Source organism: Vipera ursinii, assembly GCF_947247035.1.
Source record: "Vipera ursinii genome assembly, chromosome: 2".
NCBI lineage: Eukaryota > Metazoa > Chordata > Lepidosauria > Squamata > Viperidae > Vipera > Vipera ursinii.
The window spans coordinates 15698760-15717044 of NC_139513.1; the positions used below are offsets into that span (position 1 = coordinate 15698760).

Here is an 18285-nt window from a genome sequence, read left to right on the forward strand (position 1 = left end):
TGCAGGCCCAGGTTTGCCTGTCATAGGCATCTCTAGGCCCCCCCAACCTCCGACACACCCTGTGCTGTTTCCCAACCCTTCTGCTGCCCGGTTCTTTCCCACCACAGGGTCTCCACAGGCTTTTTCTCCCTCCCACTGGCTCCCTGCATGCCTCACAGCTCGAAGCCGCTGATATTTTCAGTGGGTCCTGGCTTCTTCCCAGGGCCATGCGGTGGACTTGTGGAAGCGGCTGCCATCTGTCATGCAGAAGAGAGAGAAACCTCTCTGCTTTGCTACCTAACGTGAGGGGAAAAAAGTATAGTTGAAAATGTTTCATTGTTGATAAGGGAAAAAATGGATATTTTCACTGTTGCTATGGTCATTAGGGTAGTGACAGATTTTATTTTTCTGGGCTCCAAGATCACCACAGACGGGGACTGCAGCCAAGAAATTAAAAGACGCTTGCTCCTGGGGAGGAAAGTCATGGCAAATCTAGACAGCATACTAAAAAGTAGAGACATCAGCCTGTCAACAAAAATGTGTATAGTCAACGCTATGGTCTTCCCAGTTGCAATGTATGGCTGTGAAAGTTGGACCATCAGAAAGGCTGAGCCCCAAAGAATTGAGGCCTTTGAACTATGATGCTGGAGAAGACTCCTGCGAGTCCCTTGGACTGATCCTGAAGTTGAAACTCAAATACTTTGGCCACTTTATGAGAAGGAAGGACTCACTGGAGAAGAGCCTAATGCTGGGAATGGTTGAGGGCAAGAGAAGAAGGGGACGACAGAATGAGGTGGCTGGATGGAGTCACCGAGGCAGTAGCCGTGAGCTTAAATGGACTCCAGGAGATGGTAGAGGACAGGAAGGCCTGGAGGGTCAGACACAACTTTGCAATTAACAACAACAACATGGACATTAGGTCAAGGGAAGTCGCTCAGAGTTGACTCAAACGGCTAGATGGGCAGTGATTAAGTTTAATAATGAATGAATTTAAGAATAAAAAGATAATGTAATGCTCATTACCCAACTCTTGCTCAGTGATACATACAGTGGGTTTCTAACGTATAGAATTGTTAACTTGTAATCTGTTTCTTGTGCAATCTGCATCTCTAAGTAATCTGTTTTACTCATCTTCCCTGCCCTCCTCATTTATAAATTTAAATTTTCAGTTTCAATCATACATCATTCCCGCCACTCTCTGCCTCTGATGACAATAGCTGCAGTTATGCTTCTGCCTCTTAATTTATTGTTACATTGCTATCTGTCCTAGTCCTAAATTCTATGAAAAAACAGCAATTCATTAGGCACAGTTTAAAAATTAGAACGGCTAACTGAAGATTTTTTTGATTGGCATCCTTCTCAGATTCAGCGATTGTCTTCTCCATCACTGCCCCTCTGACAGAGGGAAATTAGGACATTTCATACCAGATAACTAAGCTATGGTTTCCCTGTAAAACAGCCATTTGTTTTGCCAGAAGGCTCTTGACACATCTGAGCATTGGGCCAAGAAAATGCAGCTCAGTGGTGAATAAAATAAGGTCCTACACCTAGGTAGGAAAAGCGAACAAAACAGGAATAGAACATGTAATATCTGGCTCATCAGAGGAATCTAGGTGTCCTAGTGGACAATTAGGAGCAAGGAATCTCAATAGAACGAGAAGTGATAGCACCACTTTACACCACGCTGGTGAGTCCACACTTAGAATACTGCGTCCCATTCTGGTCCCATGACTCAACACATGTTGAGGCCCTGGAAAATGTGCAGAGAAGAAATGATAAATACTCTGGACGCTAAATGATAAACGGTTGAGAGAGTTAGGTATGTTCTAGGCCATGGAAGAGAAGGATTGGGGGGACATGATAGATGTCTTCCAGTACTTGAGGGGCTGTCATGAAGAGATAAACTAATTCTCTAGGGAACAGAAGGCAGAACAAGTTCGTGGGTGGAAGGTTGTCAAAGGAAGATCCAATCTAGAAGTCAGGAGAAATTTTCTGTCAGTGAGTGCAATTGATCAATGGAATAGCTCTCTTCCTGGCATTGTGGATGCTCCATCATTGGCGGTTTTCCAGAATAAACCAGACAGTCATTTGATGGGTTATATAAGGCACCTGCCTTGAGAAGTGGGTTGGACCAGAAGACCCCTGAGGCGCTCTCCCACCCTATGATGTTATGATTCTAGATATAGAGGCAGCTTAGAAAATTGGTACATACCAGCTACATGAAATTGCTTCTGGTAAGGGGCCTTTTTAAAGAAAAATAATAGGCAAATTTAGATACTATACAAACTATAATAAAAAGACAAAAATTACAACAAAACAAGGATGGGCAAAAGATTAAAAAAGTGCATTAAAAAGACAAAAATGGATTTACATCTAGTAAATCAGGTGAATATTGACAAACATATTGTAACAATGTTAGTTTCCTAGCCTTGCAAAGGAGGCCCAAAATTTGTGAATTTCTACCTCTAGTTCGAATCAATTTTTCCTTCATGTATAAAGGCAAAGTGCTGAACAGATGAAACATCATTAAAAGTTAAACATCAGAGCCCTCTCTTAACCATCTATTGTATTTGCCTACAATGGCTTGTTATTTACGGTAAGTCAGCCCAATCATTGTCTCGTTGTTCTTTTATTCTAGATTTCTCCATGCAACAGAGCTCAGGTGCAATAGCTGAAAGGGCCACTATTATAATCCCAAACCTGCGAGATATACATTAACAACAGCAGTGCAGGGTGTCTGCAATGTCGCGTGGTCGCACAGAGAGACGGACACTTGAGCTGGGTAGTACTTCTTTATTTGGATCAGGAATGAAGCTGGAGCAAAGGGGTTACCTGGCGTTTCTTATACCTGCCCAGGTGAATGGTGACCAATAGATTTAAACCTGGGCTTCCCGCCAGTGCAGGTGGCCAATGGATTTAAACCCTGGCTTCCCGCCAGAGCTGACCATGCCCTGGGGCTGTCAACGGCTCGCTCTATTCAGGCTTTCCCACCAAAACAGTTATAGCCTGGAGCTGTCCAGCCCCCTGCTGTGCTGACATTTCCGTGTGTGCTTAAACAGCATACACTACACCCCTTCCCCCATAGTGAGGACTTCCCTCTGTCATTCTGTCTCCATAACTATATACACTTATTTACAGTGTACAATATTTACATACACAGGGTTACAATTGTCAATCCTTGGTTGTTTCTCCAGCCCCCTAAGAACGCACATAATCTGCGAGGTAGCTTGGAGCCTTGTGCGGCCTGCTTGATCTTCTTCGGACTAGTTCTGGTGGTGTGGTGTGGTGTCTAGGTTCTCTTCCTTGTTGCTCCTGTTGTGGTGGGTTGTTGTGTGTCTGTGTGTGTGTTTTGCTGGGTTCTGGTGACTGCCTGGTTTCTCTGTCAGTCTCCTGCCTGGGGCAGTGTTGCCACTGTGCCCCTCTGGTAACCCTCCTGGGTGTTTGTGTTTGTGTTGGCTCTTCCTCCTCAGCCCCCAGTGTGTCCTCTATCACCCTTTCAGGAGCCCTTTTCCTCAGCTGGTCCAGGTGCCTCTTCCAAAGGAGTCCCCCCTCCACCCTTACTCTGTAAGAAAGGGGTCCTGTCTGTTCTAATATCTCCCCTGGCACCCATGGGTGACCTGTGCTGTAGTTCCTAGCCCAGATGGGGTCCCCTGTGTTGAAACTTGTTTTGATGTTGGGGGTCCCGGCGTCTGCTGCTACCCTGTCTGGGTGAAGCCTGTCTAATGTTGTTATGAGGCGTCTCCCCCATCTGAGTTCCGCTGGACTTTTGCCTGTGGCGGTGCAGGGTGTTGCATGTTGGTGTAGGAGGAATGTGGCTAGTCTTTTCTTCCAATTTCCCTGTACTATGCGCTTGAGAGCATCCTTTGTTGTCCACACGAATCGTTCTGCCAATCCGTTACTGGCAGGGTGGAAGGGGGCCGAGGTGGCGTGCCTAATCCCCAAGGTCCTCAGGAACACCTGGAAATCCGAGGAGGTAAATTGTGTTCCATTATCTGACATGATTACATCAGGCAACCCGTGTGTAGCAAACATCCCCCTCAATGCTTGAATGGTTCCTGCTGAGGTCATGTTGCCCACGGGCACCACCTCCAGCCATTTGGAATGGCTGTCTACAGCTACCAGAAATGTGTGACCTTGGAACGGGCCTGCATAGTCTATATGAACCCTGGACCATGGTGAGTGTGTTTCCTCCCACTTGTGGACTGGTGCATGTGGTTGTTCTGGCCGTGTCCTCTGGCATGTATAACACCCCGCCACCAGTGCTTCTATCTCCTTGTCCAACCCTGGCCACCACAGGTAGCTCTTTGCCAGAGCCTTCATTCTTACTATTCCTGGGTGTCCTTCGTGTAATGACTGGAGAACTCTTTCTCTGAGCCTCGTGGGAATGATGACTCTATTTCTCCACAAGAGGCATCCCTTTTTTTTTATTAAAAAGTTTTAACATACAATTTTTCCCTTAAAAATCCCCCCTTCCCCTCCCTTCTCCCTCCCCCCCTCCCTCCCCCCCTCCCCCCCTCCCCCGACTTCCCAGAGCTAAATACAAGGTATATATAAAAAAAACAATCATAAACAACCATATACTACCAACCATAAACTCTAAAATCTATCACTCTCTAACTTAAATAGGATAAAACAAACCTTAGTAATATTAAATATATATAAAAAAAACTAAAATAGAAAAAGAAAAAAAGAAAAAAGACTTATTCAAATACTACATGAAACTTCTTAACCCTATACTTATTCTGGATAAACTCAATCCATTTTCTCCCTTCCATAATATAGCGTTCTTGCAAATAATCTTTCAAATAGACCGAAATCTTCGCCATTTCAACCAGGTCGGAAACCCTTAAGTCCACTCTTCTATAGTCGGCAGTTCCTCTTTCTTCCAATACTGACCTATCAAAAGTCTTGCTGCCGTAATTACATTCAACATCAACTTGGTGTCCACAACTGTAGCATCTGTAATTATTCCCAACAAAACAAAAAAAAGAAAAAAGTTTCGGACAAAACTTTAACCTCCGTTTAAAAATCTTCTGTATGTTCCACCAGACTTTCATCCAAAAAGCCTTAACCTTTTTACAAGTCCACCATATATAAAAATATATTGCGTCTTCATCACCGCACCTCCAACGTTTAGGCTAATAATTCAGGTACATACTTAGCTTTTTAAGATCTAATTACCATCCATAAAACATTTTATAAAAATTCTCTCTTAAATTTCAAGCTTGTATAAATTTTACATTCCTCACCCCAATCTTTTCCCACCTCCCACTGCTTGGCTGTAAGTACGTTGTGAAAGTTCCATAGACTTCTGCTGATCTTGTTCTTTTATCTTTTTTGATCGTTTTAAAGCAGCACGCGTCACCCTCTGTTCTCTGGGATCATCCAAAGGAGTTATAACTTGATCTCCTCCAACACCATTCTCCTCTGTCTGTCCATCTTCAGCCTCTTGATGTTCTCCTTCTCCAGATCCCATTGCAGCTTCCAAAAGTGTTAATGGAATTGCTTTTAGAACGTTATTATAGAAATCACGCGCTTGCATCACAGTAACCAGACAGTACCTTTTACCTTCATACATCACCATCAACCCAGCTGGGATCTCCCATCTGAACCTTATATCTCGTTGCTTGAGCTCTTGCACAAGAAATGTGAAGTCTTTCCTTTTCCTTAAAATCTTTGGAGGAATTTCTTTTAAAACCAAGACTTCTTGATCAGCAATCACAACTTTAGCATCATAGGCAGCTTGTATAACTTCGTCTCTAATTTCTCTTTTTACAAAGTAGACCACCACATCTCTAGGTAGCTTTCTCTGTCTAGCAATCCATGAATTCACACGGAACACTTTATCCATAGCTTCTCTTATTTCAGATGCTGACTGTTTCAATACCACTTCAAGAGCCTCAGAAACCAGCTGCTTTAAATCTTCCTTAATATTCTCTTTTAAGCCTCTGATTCTAACAGCAAACTGCATCTGGTAATATTGAGCAAGACTTAATTCCCTTTCCATTTTGTCTCTTAAATCTTCATTCTCCCGTACTTTTGCTTCTAATATGGCATTCTTTTGAGTCAAGTCATCCACTTTTTCATCCAAATCTTCCACACATTCAGCCACTTTATACACTGAAGACAAAATGTCTACCTTCATCACGCTGAGCTTCTGTTCCATCCTCTCTTCTATTCTCTCCTCCAGTTTCTCCAATTTCTCCTCCATCTGTGCAAATTTATCACCCATTGATTGATTAATTGATTCCAAAAGTACCTGGGCATGTTTATCCAGAGCATCTCGTAAGTCCTTCGGTGTCAATACATCAGGAGGGTGCAACGCCTGTAATGATGATTGTTGCACCGGAGAAGATCCACCACTCCGAAGAGTTTTAGGGGGAGGTTTAGCCGCCATCTTTTACTTTCAATTGTGACGCACTTTCACTTAAAGTTTAAAAAAATCCATCAAGCTTTTTTTCGAGAGTAAAATAAAATAATCCTCTTCACCTTTTCCTCTTGTACCGCTCTGCCTGCTCCTTTTAATCCATAGTCCTTTCTTCAGGCAGGGGTGGTCGCAGACGCCTGGCTCTGCTCCAAGAAGTCCGGAGCAGAGACGCTGGCCAGCTGGGAGCAACCCAGGCTTCGGGGGAGTTCAATCCTTCAGCCGCCCAAGCTCCAAGCTCAGGCGGCCCCAGAGAACTCTACCCCTACCTGGGGCCTCACCCCCTCCTCTTCTCCCGAGGAGGGGGCTTCAAATTCGCCCGAACAGCTGATCGGCGCTGTTTCGGGCAAAAAAACACACAGCTGAGCCGCGGGCAGCCCGGGAAGGCTGTCTCCGGCGCCGCGCAGCCACCGGAAGCCTAAGAGGCATCCCTTGTGTGTGGACAGTTCATGCCTTCTGGAAAAGTAAGCAATGAACTCTTGCCCTGGTGATTTGTCCTGCCACCCACTGCTCACCCATGAGTGTACCCTGCTCATAACCTTGTCCTTGGGGGTCTCCGTGGCTATATCCCTTGCGTCGAGGGGGCATTCTGGCAGTTCCTGAATTGCCAGTATTTGAACAGCCGGTGCTGGGTCTGGCTCAGTGTCCTTCAGAGGAAGTCTGCTGAGGCCATCAGCGTGCCCCATCTCTTTCCCGGGCCTGTGTACCAGTTTGCAAGAATATGCAGAGAGAAATATGGACCACCATAACATCCTAGGTGACAGGATCTGTGGTGTCTGCTTCTCTGTTGTAAATAACCCTAATAATGGTTTATGGTCAGTATAAATTAGAAATTCCCTACCATAAAGGTAGTCATGAAATTTCTTTACTCCAGCAACCACTGCCAGTGCCTCTTTGTCTATCTGGGCATAATTCCGCTCTGCAGCTGACAGGGTCCTGGAGTAGTAGGCGATGGGGGCCTGCGTTCCATCCTCCCTTAGATGGCTGAGAACTGCCCCAGTCCCATAAGGGGATGCATCACAAGCAAGGCAGATTGGCTGGTCCTCCCTGAAATGGGCGACTGTGGCATTGTCTGCTAACAGGTTTTTTAGTGTTTGGAATGCGTTGGCGTGTTTGTCAGTCCAGTCCCAGGATGCTTGCTTGTCCAGCAACCTGTGTAGGGGTTCTGCAATTGTAGCCTTGTGTGGCAGGAATGCGTGGTAAAAGTTGAGGAGACCCAAGAATGCCTGCAACTCAGACTTGTTTTTGGGAGCAGGGGCTTCTTTGATTGTCCTGACTTTGGATGCAGATGGGTAGATGCCTTGAGCATCAATCCTGAACCCCAGGAACTCTGTCTCAGTTACCCCAATCTTGCATTTCTCCCTTTTGAGCTTCAACCCTGCTCCCCTAAACCTTTCAAGGACTGCCTTCAATCAGGCTGCCAGTACGTCCTTGGAGCTAGCTGCGATCAGGACATCATCAAAGTAAGGGCAAACCCCTGGTATTCCCTTGAGGGTCCTTTCCATCACCTCCTGGAATATTCCAGGAGCCACGCTGACCGCGAACTGCAACCGGTCTACCCGGAACGCTCCCTTGTGAGTGATGATTGTTTGTGCTCTAGCAGCCCCTGGGTCTACCGGCAGTTGCTGATAAGCTTGGGCAAGATCCAATTTAGCGAACACCGACCCGCCTTGCAAGGACGCCAGGATGCTGCTGACCGCGGGAACCGGGTAGGAATGGGCACTCAAAGCTCGGTTAATGGTCCCTTTATAGTTGGTGCAGATTCTAATTTTGCCGTTTTCCTTGAACGGCGTTACGATGGGAGTTTCCCATTCCGCTCCATCGACTGGCGTTAGCACCCCCTGGTCTACCAGCTTATCCAATTCCCGCTCTATCTTATGCTTTAGCGTGAACGGAACCCTCCTAGCCTTCATCCTTATGGGTTGCACCTGGGGGGTCTAACTTAAATGAGATTGGGGGACCCGTGTACCTTCCCAGCTGCCCGTCAAACATGTCCGCAAAATCCTTGCAGACAGCTTCAAGGGAAAGGCAGCTCTGCATCTGGTGAATCCCCGTGATTCCAATGCCCAGCGCGTTGAACCACCCTAACCCCACGAGGCTGGTCCGCTGGCCCTCGACGACCAGTACACTTAATTTGCCCTCGAACCCCTTGTACTGAACCCTCACCAATGTCTCCCCTGGACGTTAATGGGTGAATTTTGAAAGTCAGAGGGTCAGTCTGGATGGCCTCAAGGGAACCCGTTGGCCGCTCCGCTTGCAAATTTCCTTAAACGTTCTGGCGGAGATGATAGACACGGCTGACCCTGATCCAACTCCATCGTGCAGGGGACCCCTTGCAGCCTCACCCTCAGTTTTATTTTTGGGGTTAGCGCCACAGGGGCCCCTGTTAGGAAAACGCCCGGCCGTCCCGCCGTGTGGCTAACAGTCACTCCCTGCAACTGCTTCCCGGTACCTGTAGCGCACTGGAACTCGGCTTCCACCTCGTGTAGACTGTCCCGCTGCTTGCTCCTGCAGACCGCCGCGATGTGCCCAGTTTTCCTGCATGACCGACACTTCGCCGACTTGAAACGGCAGGTAGACCGGGGATGCTGTCCTCCGCAGCTTGCACAACGGGTAGACCGGGAGCTGTTCGTGCCGCAGCCGGAACACTAGGTAGACCGGGGTTGTCCGCAACCGCAATGCTGGGTAGACCGGGGCCGATTCGCGCTGTGGCCGTGGAGCTGGGTAGACCGGGGCCCGTTCGCTCCACACCTGCACTCCTGGCCTCTCGCATCCGCCACGGCTGGTCTTGGCTCCCTCACGTTGTCTCGGTTGGGGGTGATGGGTCGCTGTTGTCGGTGGATGGTGTCCACTTCCAGCTCTGCCCCGTCTGCGTCGCTGCACCCTCTCAGCTGGTGGATGGATCCGCCTTCCCTCGCGTCGGACTCCTCGGCCGCGTCCCAGGCTAGGAATTCCTCATGGACATCCCTCAGGTTCAGCTTCTGTTTGGCAAAAAATTTCTGGCGCAGCTTCCTGTCCCTCAACCCACAGACGATCCGATCCCGCAGCCGGATTTCTAAGTTCTCAAAATTACAGAGGCGAGCTGCCTGCCTTAGGGCTGCCATGTATTGTTTGGCAGACTCACCCGGCCGCTGGTCCCGCTTCTCGAACCGATACCGCCAGGCGATCTCAGACGTCTCGGTCTTGAAGTGCTCGGTCAGTTTAGCCAGCAACTCGTTGTACCCGACGGAGTGGATGTCATCGGGAGCGCAGAGACCGACCGCCAGCTGGTACGTTTCCGTGCCGCAGCTGCAGAGTAGCGCCGCCGCTCTCTGCTGGTCTTCTTTCACCCCGTTCGCCTGTAGGTAGCACTCGAGCTGCCCCACAAAGGCTTCCCACTCCTCTGGGCGGTTGCTATTGAAAAGGGGATACTGACCCAGTTGTGCCATTCCGCTGTCTCGATTGTCCTGCGTCTTGATCCGGGGCTGCCGATTGGATTCCATCTGCGGCTAGCGTTGTCCGGTGCAGGATCCCACCCTCGTCACCAGTGCAATGTCGCGTGGTCGCACAGAGAGACGGACACTTGAGCTGGGTAGTACTTCTTTATTTGGATCAGGAATGAAGCTGGAGCAAAGGGGTTACCTGGCGTTTCTTATACCTGCCCAGGTGAATGGTGACCAATAGATTTAAACCTGGGCTTCCCGCCAGTGCAGGTGGCCAATGGATTTAAACCCTGGCTTCCCGCCAGAGCTGACCATGCCCTGGGGCTGTCAACGACTCGCTCTATTCAGGCTTTCCCGCCAAAGCGGTTATAGCCTGGAGCTGTCCAGCCCCCTGCTGTGCTGACATTTCCGTGTGTGCTTAACAGCATACACTACAGTGTCCCTCTAAACAGGTTAGCCTGGTGATCAGCCGGCCATGTGCGTTGGTGGGATATGCTATTCTTCCCTTTTGTTTTCTTTTTAAAATTGCATTTTAGAAATATTTCTTTTACCATATATTCACAATCGCCCCCCTCTTTTTTAGCCCCCATTTGCAATGCCCTGCTGCATATTTTTCTCTCTGACCTAATGGAGACTTCTGTGCAAGTAAATTTACAGAAGTACCTGGCAAATATTCTGTATCTTCTTTCTCTTTGATCCTCAATGTAAGGCTGTCCATTTCAACACAGTCCAATATCTTCTTGGTTCCAGTGCTGAGCAAATACAATCCCTGCTGCTGCTAATACATGCAATGTTAAATATACCCTTTGCTTATTACAGTTTTCTGATATTCTACCTAATAAAAACAACTCAGGTTTAAAATCGACATGTTTTCCTAACATCTTTTCTAACCAAGTGTCTTTTGGCCCAATTTTCTTTTCTTTAACACAAGGCCACCACATATGGTAATACAGGCCAGGTGTTTGATTACATTTCCAACATTTGCTGGACATATTTTTAAACCTTTTTGCTAATCTAGCAGGTGGTAAATGCCATCTATAGAACTTTTTTTACACTCTTTCCGACCGCCTCCTACATATTTCCTGCTACATACTAAATCATACATCCCATGTACATTAAAATTGATAATTTATGCAAAGTGTGTCAGTTAATATTAAACAACTAATTGCACATGCGCAGTTGCTTGAGTTCTAGCCCCCTTTTTGTGACCTTTTAGAAAAAAATAGGCTCTTTCCTGTTTTGCTACTTATCTTTCTTTACGATGTATTGATAACTTGTCTTCTTCTTTTCCACTCTTAAGACCCAGCTAATGTTTGCCTACGTGTTTCACTTAGCATCCTTTCTTTGTGCTCTCCTTTTCTAGTTATCATCTTCTCCATCCACTTAGTGTAATTTCCACTGGAGCATATTCAGTTTTAAATTTCTCTTTCAATGTTAAAATTTTTGCAGACCTTTCATTCACTTCTATCATAACTAACGTAACTAGCATCACATTTCACTAGGCTCTGTTGCAAAGGTCGATTGCTAGAAGTCAGAAACGACTTGAAAGCTTTTAATCGGAGGAAACCGTGCAAAGGCCTCAGGCAGAGACGAGACAAGCGTGTTTTTTATGACATCTATCAAATAGGCAACCCTGTGTTTAGAAAGCTGAAAATGCAGCCGGCGGCATCTGTGTTTGAGTTTAAAGGAGTTAAAACCATCGAGTACTATATTGCTAGAAAGGATGGGAAGAGATGAGAAGCGCAGAGGAACTTCCTGATCACTCTTGGGAGGAAGATGGTGTGCAGAGTGGATCTTCTCCTCTTCCCAGGGTCGAAGCAGCAGCTGGGAGGTGAGCGGAGGGCAGGTCGGAGGAGAAGCCGGGAGCGAGCGGGGCTGTTTGGTTTCCTCCACGGCGTCCGAGCAGAGAAGCAACTAGGCTGAAGCAGGTCAGCTGCTGCTGCTGCATTTTCCTTCCCTCCCCAACTTCTCAGTCCGCTGGTGCTGCAGGCTGTTAAACTGGGGGCTGCAATTTTTGTACTGGTGGGAAGATTTAAAAAGTCTCCTTCAAGCGAAGGTTGATTCTTTGGGAATGGCTTCCCTCCAGACGTCGTGAGTGCTGCTTCACTGGAGGTTTTTAAGAGGAGATCGGACAGCCATTTGTCAGGAATAGGAATAGTAATAGGGTCTCCTGCCTGAGCAGGGGTTGGACTAGAAGACCTCCAAGGTTCCTTCCAACACTGTTTTTTTACATTTTTAAAAAACTAATATTATCACATTTGATTAGTGCTTAATAAACATCTTTTCTAACCAAGTGTCTTTTGGCCCAATGTTTTTTTCTTTAACACAAGGCCACCACATATGGTAATACAGGCCAGGTGTTTGATCACATATCCAACATTTACTGGACATATTTTTAAACCTTTTTGCTAATCTAGCAGGTGGTAAATGCCATCTATAGAACATTTTATGTCAGTTTTCTTTATAAGAACTTGCCATGGTCATTTTATAATTTCTTTCCCAAAGATTTTGCCATTTCTGTTCTTCTATATTATATCCAAAGTTTTCTGCCCACTGTATCATTGTTTCTTTCACTTGTTCATCCTCCATTTTTGAATTTAATAGAAAGTTCTATAGTTTCTTAATCAGTTTTTTTATCAGAGGTCAACAGTGTCTGATCAAGCATTGTCTGTTCTTTATAAAAGTCATATAGTTTCTCATCTTTATTATAGCTCGATTGAATTTGAAAGTAAGGCCACCATGATAATTCAGTACCCTGGTCTACAAGCTCTTGTTTAAATTTTAATTTCCCTTAGGTATCCTTTATATGTCAATTTTTTTCATATCTCACTTGATTTGGCTGAAGAAACGCATTGTTGAAAGCAATACTGAGATTCTTAAGTACCTTTTAGCTTTTCACATACAAGAAGTAGTGTGTTTCTTATATAATGATTTTGAAAGTATCTATGCATGCCATCCTAGTTGCGGATCATGTCCTTCTGGATATAACAGTCATTTATGTCTGAGATTTATCCATACTTTTACCCATACTAAGATACGTGCTTGATAATATAAGACTCAATCTGGTAATCTGTATCCTCCATTTTCTATGGATTCTTGTAGCATTTTCAGTTTAATTCTGGCTTTCCTTCCTTCCCAAATAAATTTCAAAATCAAAGGAATTTTATGTAGTTATGTTTTATCATTGCAAATCTTGCTGTTAGCTATATTCTGAAATATATAACTTTCCTAACTATTTGAAAATTCATTTTTTCTGACAATTGTTCTTTTTGCTTAGATGTAAGTTTTTTTTGTTTTTTTTATTGAAAAGTTTTACAATACATTTTATCTTTAGCAAAACAAAACCCCTCCCAACCCCCTCCCCTCCCACCCTCTTCCCACTCCCCAACCCTCCCCAACCCCTCCCTCCCTTTCCCCACCCCCCAACCCCCGACTTCCCAAAGCTGAGTACAGGGTATAAAAATACAAACAATCATAATCTAATTTATGCAAACAATCCTAAACTATTTAAACTATCGCACTTTAACTCATATAGATAAACTCCAAACGTATATATATCATATCAGTAATTATTCAAATGCAAAATAATACTTTTTAGTCCCATATTTGCTCCGTGGTATCTCTCTGTTACAAATAGTCTTTCAGGTGCACTAAGATCTTTACCATATCCTCGAAATTAAAAAACTTTACAGTCCATTCTTCTGTAATCAGTAATTCTACCTTTTTACTAGAAATCTTACTGCCATAGTTAAATTCAACATCCATTTAATATCCACCACAATAATATCAATAATACCCAATAAGAACAATCACAGACAAAACAGTGTTATATCAATTATTAAAAACTATTCTTCTTTCCAACTGGGCTTTAAATTTCCATACTAAAACCAAGTTTATACAACCTTTCCTTCTAATATATTATACAGCTTAAAGTACCATACATTACTTTCCAAACTTAAAATTTTTTTATATAGTCACATCATTCTTATATTTTCTATTACATGTTTCATTATTACCCATAAAGATATTACAAGTTAACTTTCATCTATAATTTTTCCCGAAGTTGCACCAGAGCATATCACAAAGTGTATACCTGGAACAGAATATCCACCTTCTTATCACACCATAAATATACATAGCAACCAAATAGCAAATCATAACCTACAAAATTTCAGTAAGCACTACTACAAATCTTCCCAATTAAATTTTTCATAATTATCTTAAAATTAAAGCAACATAAAATATTACAACACATAGTTATTTTATAAGGGTGAAAAGTATATCCCCAAATATTTAGCCCTTCTAACAATTCAATTCCCATAAACCTTATTACATTATTATCTCCTTCAGTTATGCAACTAAATCTTCAGGCTTGATTCATTCGTCTAGAAGCAGCACGCCTCTTCCAGTTACTGGCCTCCTCCAGTGATACTGAAATTTGATCCACTCCTGTAACTTTCTCATCTGTCTGTATTATTCCTTCAGCACCTTGTAGATTCTCTCTGCATCGTTGAGACTCTCTCTCACCTTTCTTCTTTGTAGATTCCAAAAATGGTATGGGGGCTGCTTTTAAAACATTACTGTAGAAATCACGTGCCTGAATCAACGTAGTAAGACGATGCCTCGTACCTTCATAGGTCACCACCATTACCCACTGGTATCTGCGATCTAAACTTGATATCACGTCGTCTCAATTCTTGTGTCAAAAAAGCAAATTCCTTCCTTTTTCTTAAAATTCTTGGAGGGATCTCTTTTAAAATCAAAACTTTTTGCTCAGCACTTACAAAATCAATGTTGTAGGAGGCCTGAATAACTTCATTTCTAATCATTCTCTTTGTAAAATAAACCACCACATCTCTGGGTAATTTCCTTTGTCTTGCAATCCAAGAATTAACACAAAATTTTTTATCTATATCTTCCATTATTTCATCTGCTGGTCATCCCAGCACCCCTTCCAGAGCCTCAGAAACCATTTTCTTCAAATTTTCTTTAGGATTTTCTTTTAAGCCTCTAATCCTTAAAGCAAACTCCATCTGATAATACTGTCTCGAGGTCAAATCACAATCAATTTTCTCTACCACATTTTCAGTTTCTGTCATTTTTGCTTCCAATCTAATATCATTTTGACTGAGATCTTCCACTCTTTCATCCAAATTCTCAATACATATAGCCATGCCTTGCAATGCAGATAAAATGTCTGCTCTCATTTCTGTTAATTTCTCTGTAATCTTTTCATCCATAACCTTAGCTAGTTTTTCTGTTAACTTCTCCTCCAACTTTTTGTCCATTATCTCAGCAAATTGTTGCATTTGCTTTTCCATAGTCTCTTGCAGCACATTTTGCAAATCTTTTACTGTAAGGGCTGATGCAGATACAGGTGCAGGGGACAATAAAGTTTCCAACGAAGACTGCTGCACCAGAGCAGGAACTTTAGAAGATATAGCCGCCATTTTCACCCACTATTTTTAGCTACGCACGTCCACTTACAAGCTCAGCAAAGTCCATTGAGTTAAAGATCAAAAAACCATCTTCACCAAAATCTCCTGCATCGCTCTGCCTGCGTCCTCATTCTCCAAAGTTCTTTCTTGCTAGCAGGGATGGTTGCGAACGCCCTGTTCTGCTCCAAAAAACCCGGAGCAGTGGCGCCTCACAGTCCGGAGCATGCCCAGGCTTTGTGGGGGCTCAATCCCTTAGCCGCCGAAACTTTAAGTTCTGGCGGCCCCGGAGAGCTCTACCCCTACCTGGGCGCTCACCCCCTTCTCTTCTCCCGAGGAGGGGGCTTCCGAGCCGCCGAAACAGCTGATCGGCGCTGTTTTCGGCGGCTCTACAGAGCCGCGAGGCTGACAGCCAAAAAATTGCTGCCTCCGGCGACACCTTGCCACCGGAAGTCCTAGATGTAAGTTTTTTTTAACTATAACTTTTGTTTTTTCTCTATCTTCAATCCTGCTATTTCTCCAAATTCCTCAATCCTTTTCAATCGTTTAGGGCAGACATGTCAAACTGGTGACATTGCGCGACATATGGGGACCATTTGCCATTGCCTGCAATGAGGCGGGCATGGCTTCCGAGTGACATGTCCGGCCCGCAGGCAATTTGACACCCCTGGTTTAGGGGTTCTCTCCAACGTTTCTTCTGTGATAAATACCAAGTCACCTGCAAATGCTTGTAATTTATAGCTTTCAACTTTTATCTCCATTCCCTTAATTTCTGGGTCTTGTCTGATGTTCCTCTTTAAAACTTCCAATGTCAATATAAATAGCAATGGGGACAATGGATATCCTTGTCTTGTTCCTTTCTTTATGTTAAAATTCCCTACGTAGTCCCCATTTACAATTACTTTTGCTGTTTGTTTATGATATGTTGTCTGAATTAATGTATCTTCAAAGCATTTATAGAAGTCTGCAGGAAGTCTATCCGGTCATGAAGTTTTATCATTTTTTTCGTCTTTTTATAGCTTCCATCAGTTTCAACACTGTTATTTTTTTGTTTAGCATGTTTTTAAAGTTTTCTGGAATTTTTGGTAGATTGGCTTTTTCCATATGTTGTCTTTTTCCCAGACAGACTTCTTTTCTATATCGTATATTTTTTCATAATATTCTTTAACTATTTTTTTATTCCCTCATTTTGGAGTTGCACATCTCCCTTCTCATCTTGCAATTTGTTTATCAAATTTTTCTCTCTTTTTTTCAATTTATAAGCCAGCCATTTTCCCAGTTTATTTGCATTTTTGGAAAAAAAATGTTTTGCCCTTCTGATTTGTTGAGCCAATTCTTCTGACTTATTAGGTTTAATTTATGTTTAATTATCTCCATTTGTCTTTTAAGAGGTTTTTTTGTGGATCTTTTTGAAGTTCTAGCTCCATTTTTTTAAACTCTTCCTTTAGCGTTGTACATTGTTGCTTTTTCTGTTTATTCTTTTCAGCCGTATCAGTTATAGCTAATCCTCTGAAGTATGCTTTGGCTGTATCCCATATGTACTGGAGAGAAATGTCTTCTTTTTAATTTTCTTTGAAAAAGAATTCCATTTCCTTAACTACTATTTCTGAAATTCTTTCTCTAATAATAATAATAATAATAATAATAATAATAATAATAATAATTATAATAATAATAATAATAATAATAATAATAATAATAATAATTTTATTTGTATACCGCCCTTCTCCCGAAGGACTCAGGACGGTGAACAGGGCAATAAATAGTAAAATACAGAAATACAAAAATTAAGAATGGATTAAACAAAGAGCCCAGTATTTCAGAACAATAAGTTAAAATACATTTAAAACATTAAAACAATAATAAAACCCAAACCCATCAGGCCAGGCCGGCTTGTTCAAACAAGTAGGTCTTCAGATCCCGTCGGAAGGAGCAAAGGTCGGGCGCCATCCAGAGCTCAACCGGTAAGAGTTGATTCCGTGTCCACCTTGATTTCTTCTTTAAAGGTAAAGGTTCCCCCGCACATGCGTGCTAGTTGTTTCCGACTCTAGGGGCCGGTGCTCATCTCCGTTTCAAAGCCGAAGAGCCAGTGCTTGTCCAAGGACATCTCCGTGGTCATGTGGCCGGCATGACTAGACGCCAAAGGCGCACGGAACGCTGTTATATGATTTCTTCTTCTGTCCAACAGCTTTATCGGATTATGGTCAGCACAAATATTGGGTTCTATCCCAACTTCATATATATTAGTTCGTAATTTAGGGGACATCCATATCATATCAATTCCAGACCATGATTTGTGTCTATTTGAATAAAATGTATACTGTTATTTTTTGGGGGTGTGTGTGTTCATTTCTCTCCAGAATTTCTGTACGCAGATTTCTTCTGCTCTTTTAACAAACACCTTACGTAATCTCTTTCTTTCTTTCCCCCCTATATTACTACTTTTGTAATTAATTTTTCATTCACAATTGCGTTAAAGCCTCCTACTAAACAAATATTTTGATATTCCATTTCTAATATTTTCCTGTGTACTCTTTGATAAAGTATTTGTTGATTATTTTTGGTGCATATATTGCTATCAACATCTTTTTTTAATTTATCGTCATTTCCACCCTTAAAATTCTTCCTTCTTCCTTCAAAGTCCCTTCCAACTGTGTTATTCTGTTATCCATCACGTAAAGCCACCTCATCTCTAAAATTAGGTGAAAAGCTTTGACTTTAAACTATTTTCTGACATTTTTTCAGGCTTGAAAGACATAGATTTTCTCCATATATACTTTTGTAGGAGTGTGTATCTATATTTTTCTCTGTATACATGTTGTTGTTAGTTGTTATGGTCCAACTTTCACTGCCATACATTGCAACTGGGAAGACCATAGCCTTGACTATACGCACTTTGGTTGACAGGGTGATGTCCCTCCTTTTTAGTGTGCTGTCTAGATTTGCCATGGCTTTCCTCCTGAGGAACAAGCGTCTTTTAATTTCTTGGCTACAGTCCCTGTTTGCGGTGATCTTGGAGCCCAGG

The 18285-nt window shown here is 43.3% G+C and overlaps 1 protein-coding gene across 1 annotated transcript; it reads right to left on the minus strand.

Moving 5' to 3' along the window:
• Positions 1-3664: 3664 nt before the first annotated feature.
• Positions 3665-9885, minus strand: LOC310633341 (uncharacterized protein; the record flags this gene model as incomplete). Its single annotated transcript, XM_083351044.1, has 3 exons — positions 3665-3936; positions 8856-9347; positions 9815-9885. 3 exons carry the CDS (start codon positions 9883-9885, stop codon positions 3927-3929), a joined length of 573 nt encoding a protein of 190 aa, XP_083207170.1. The 3' UTR covers positions 3665-3926.
• Positions 9886-18285: the final 8400 nt, after the last annotated feature.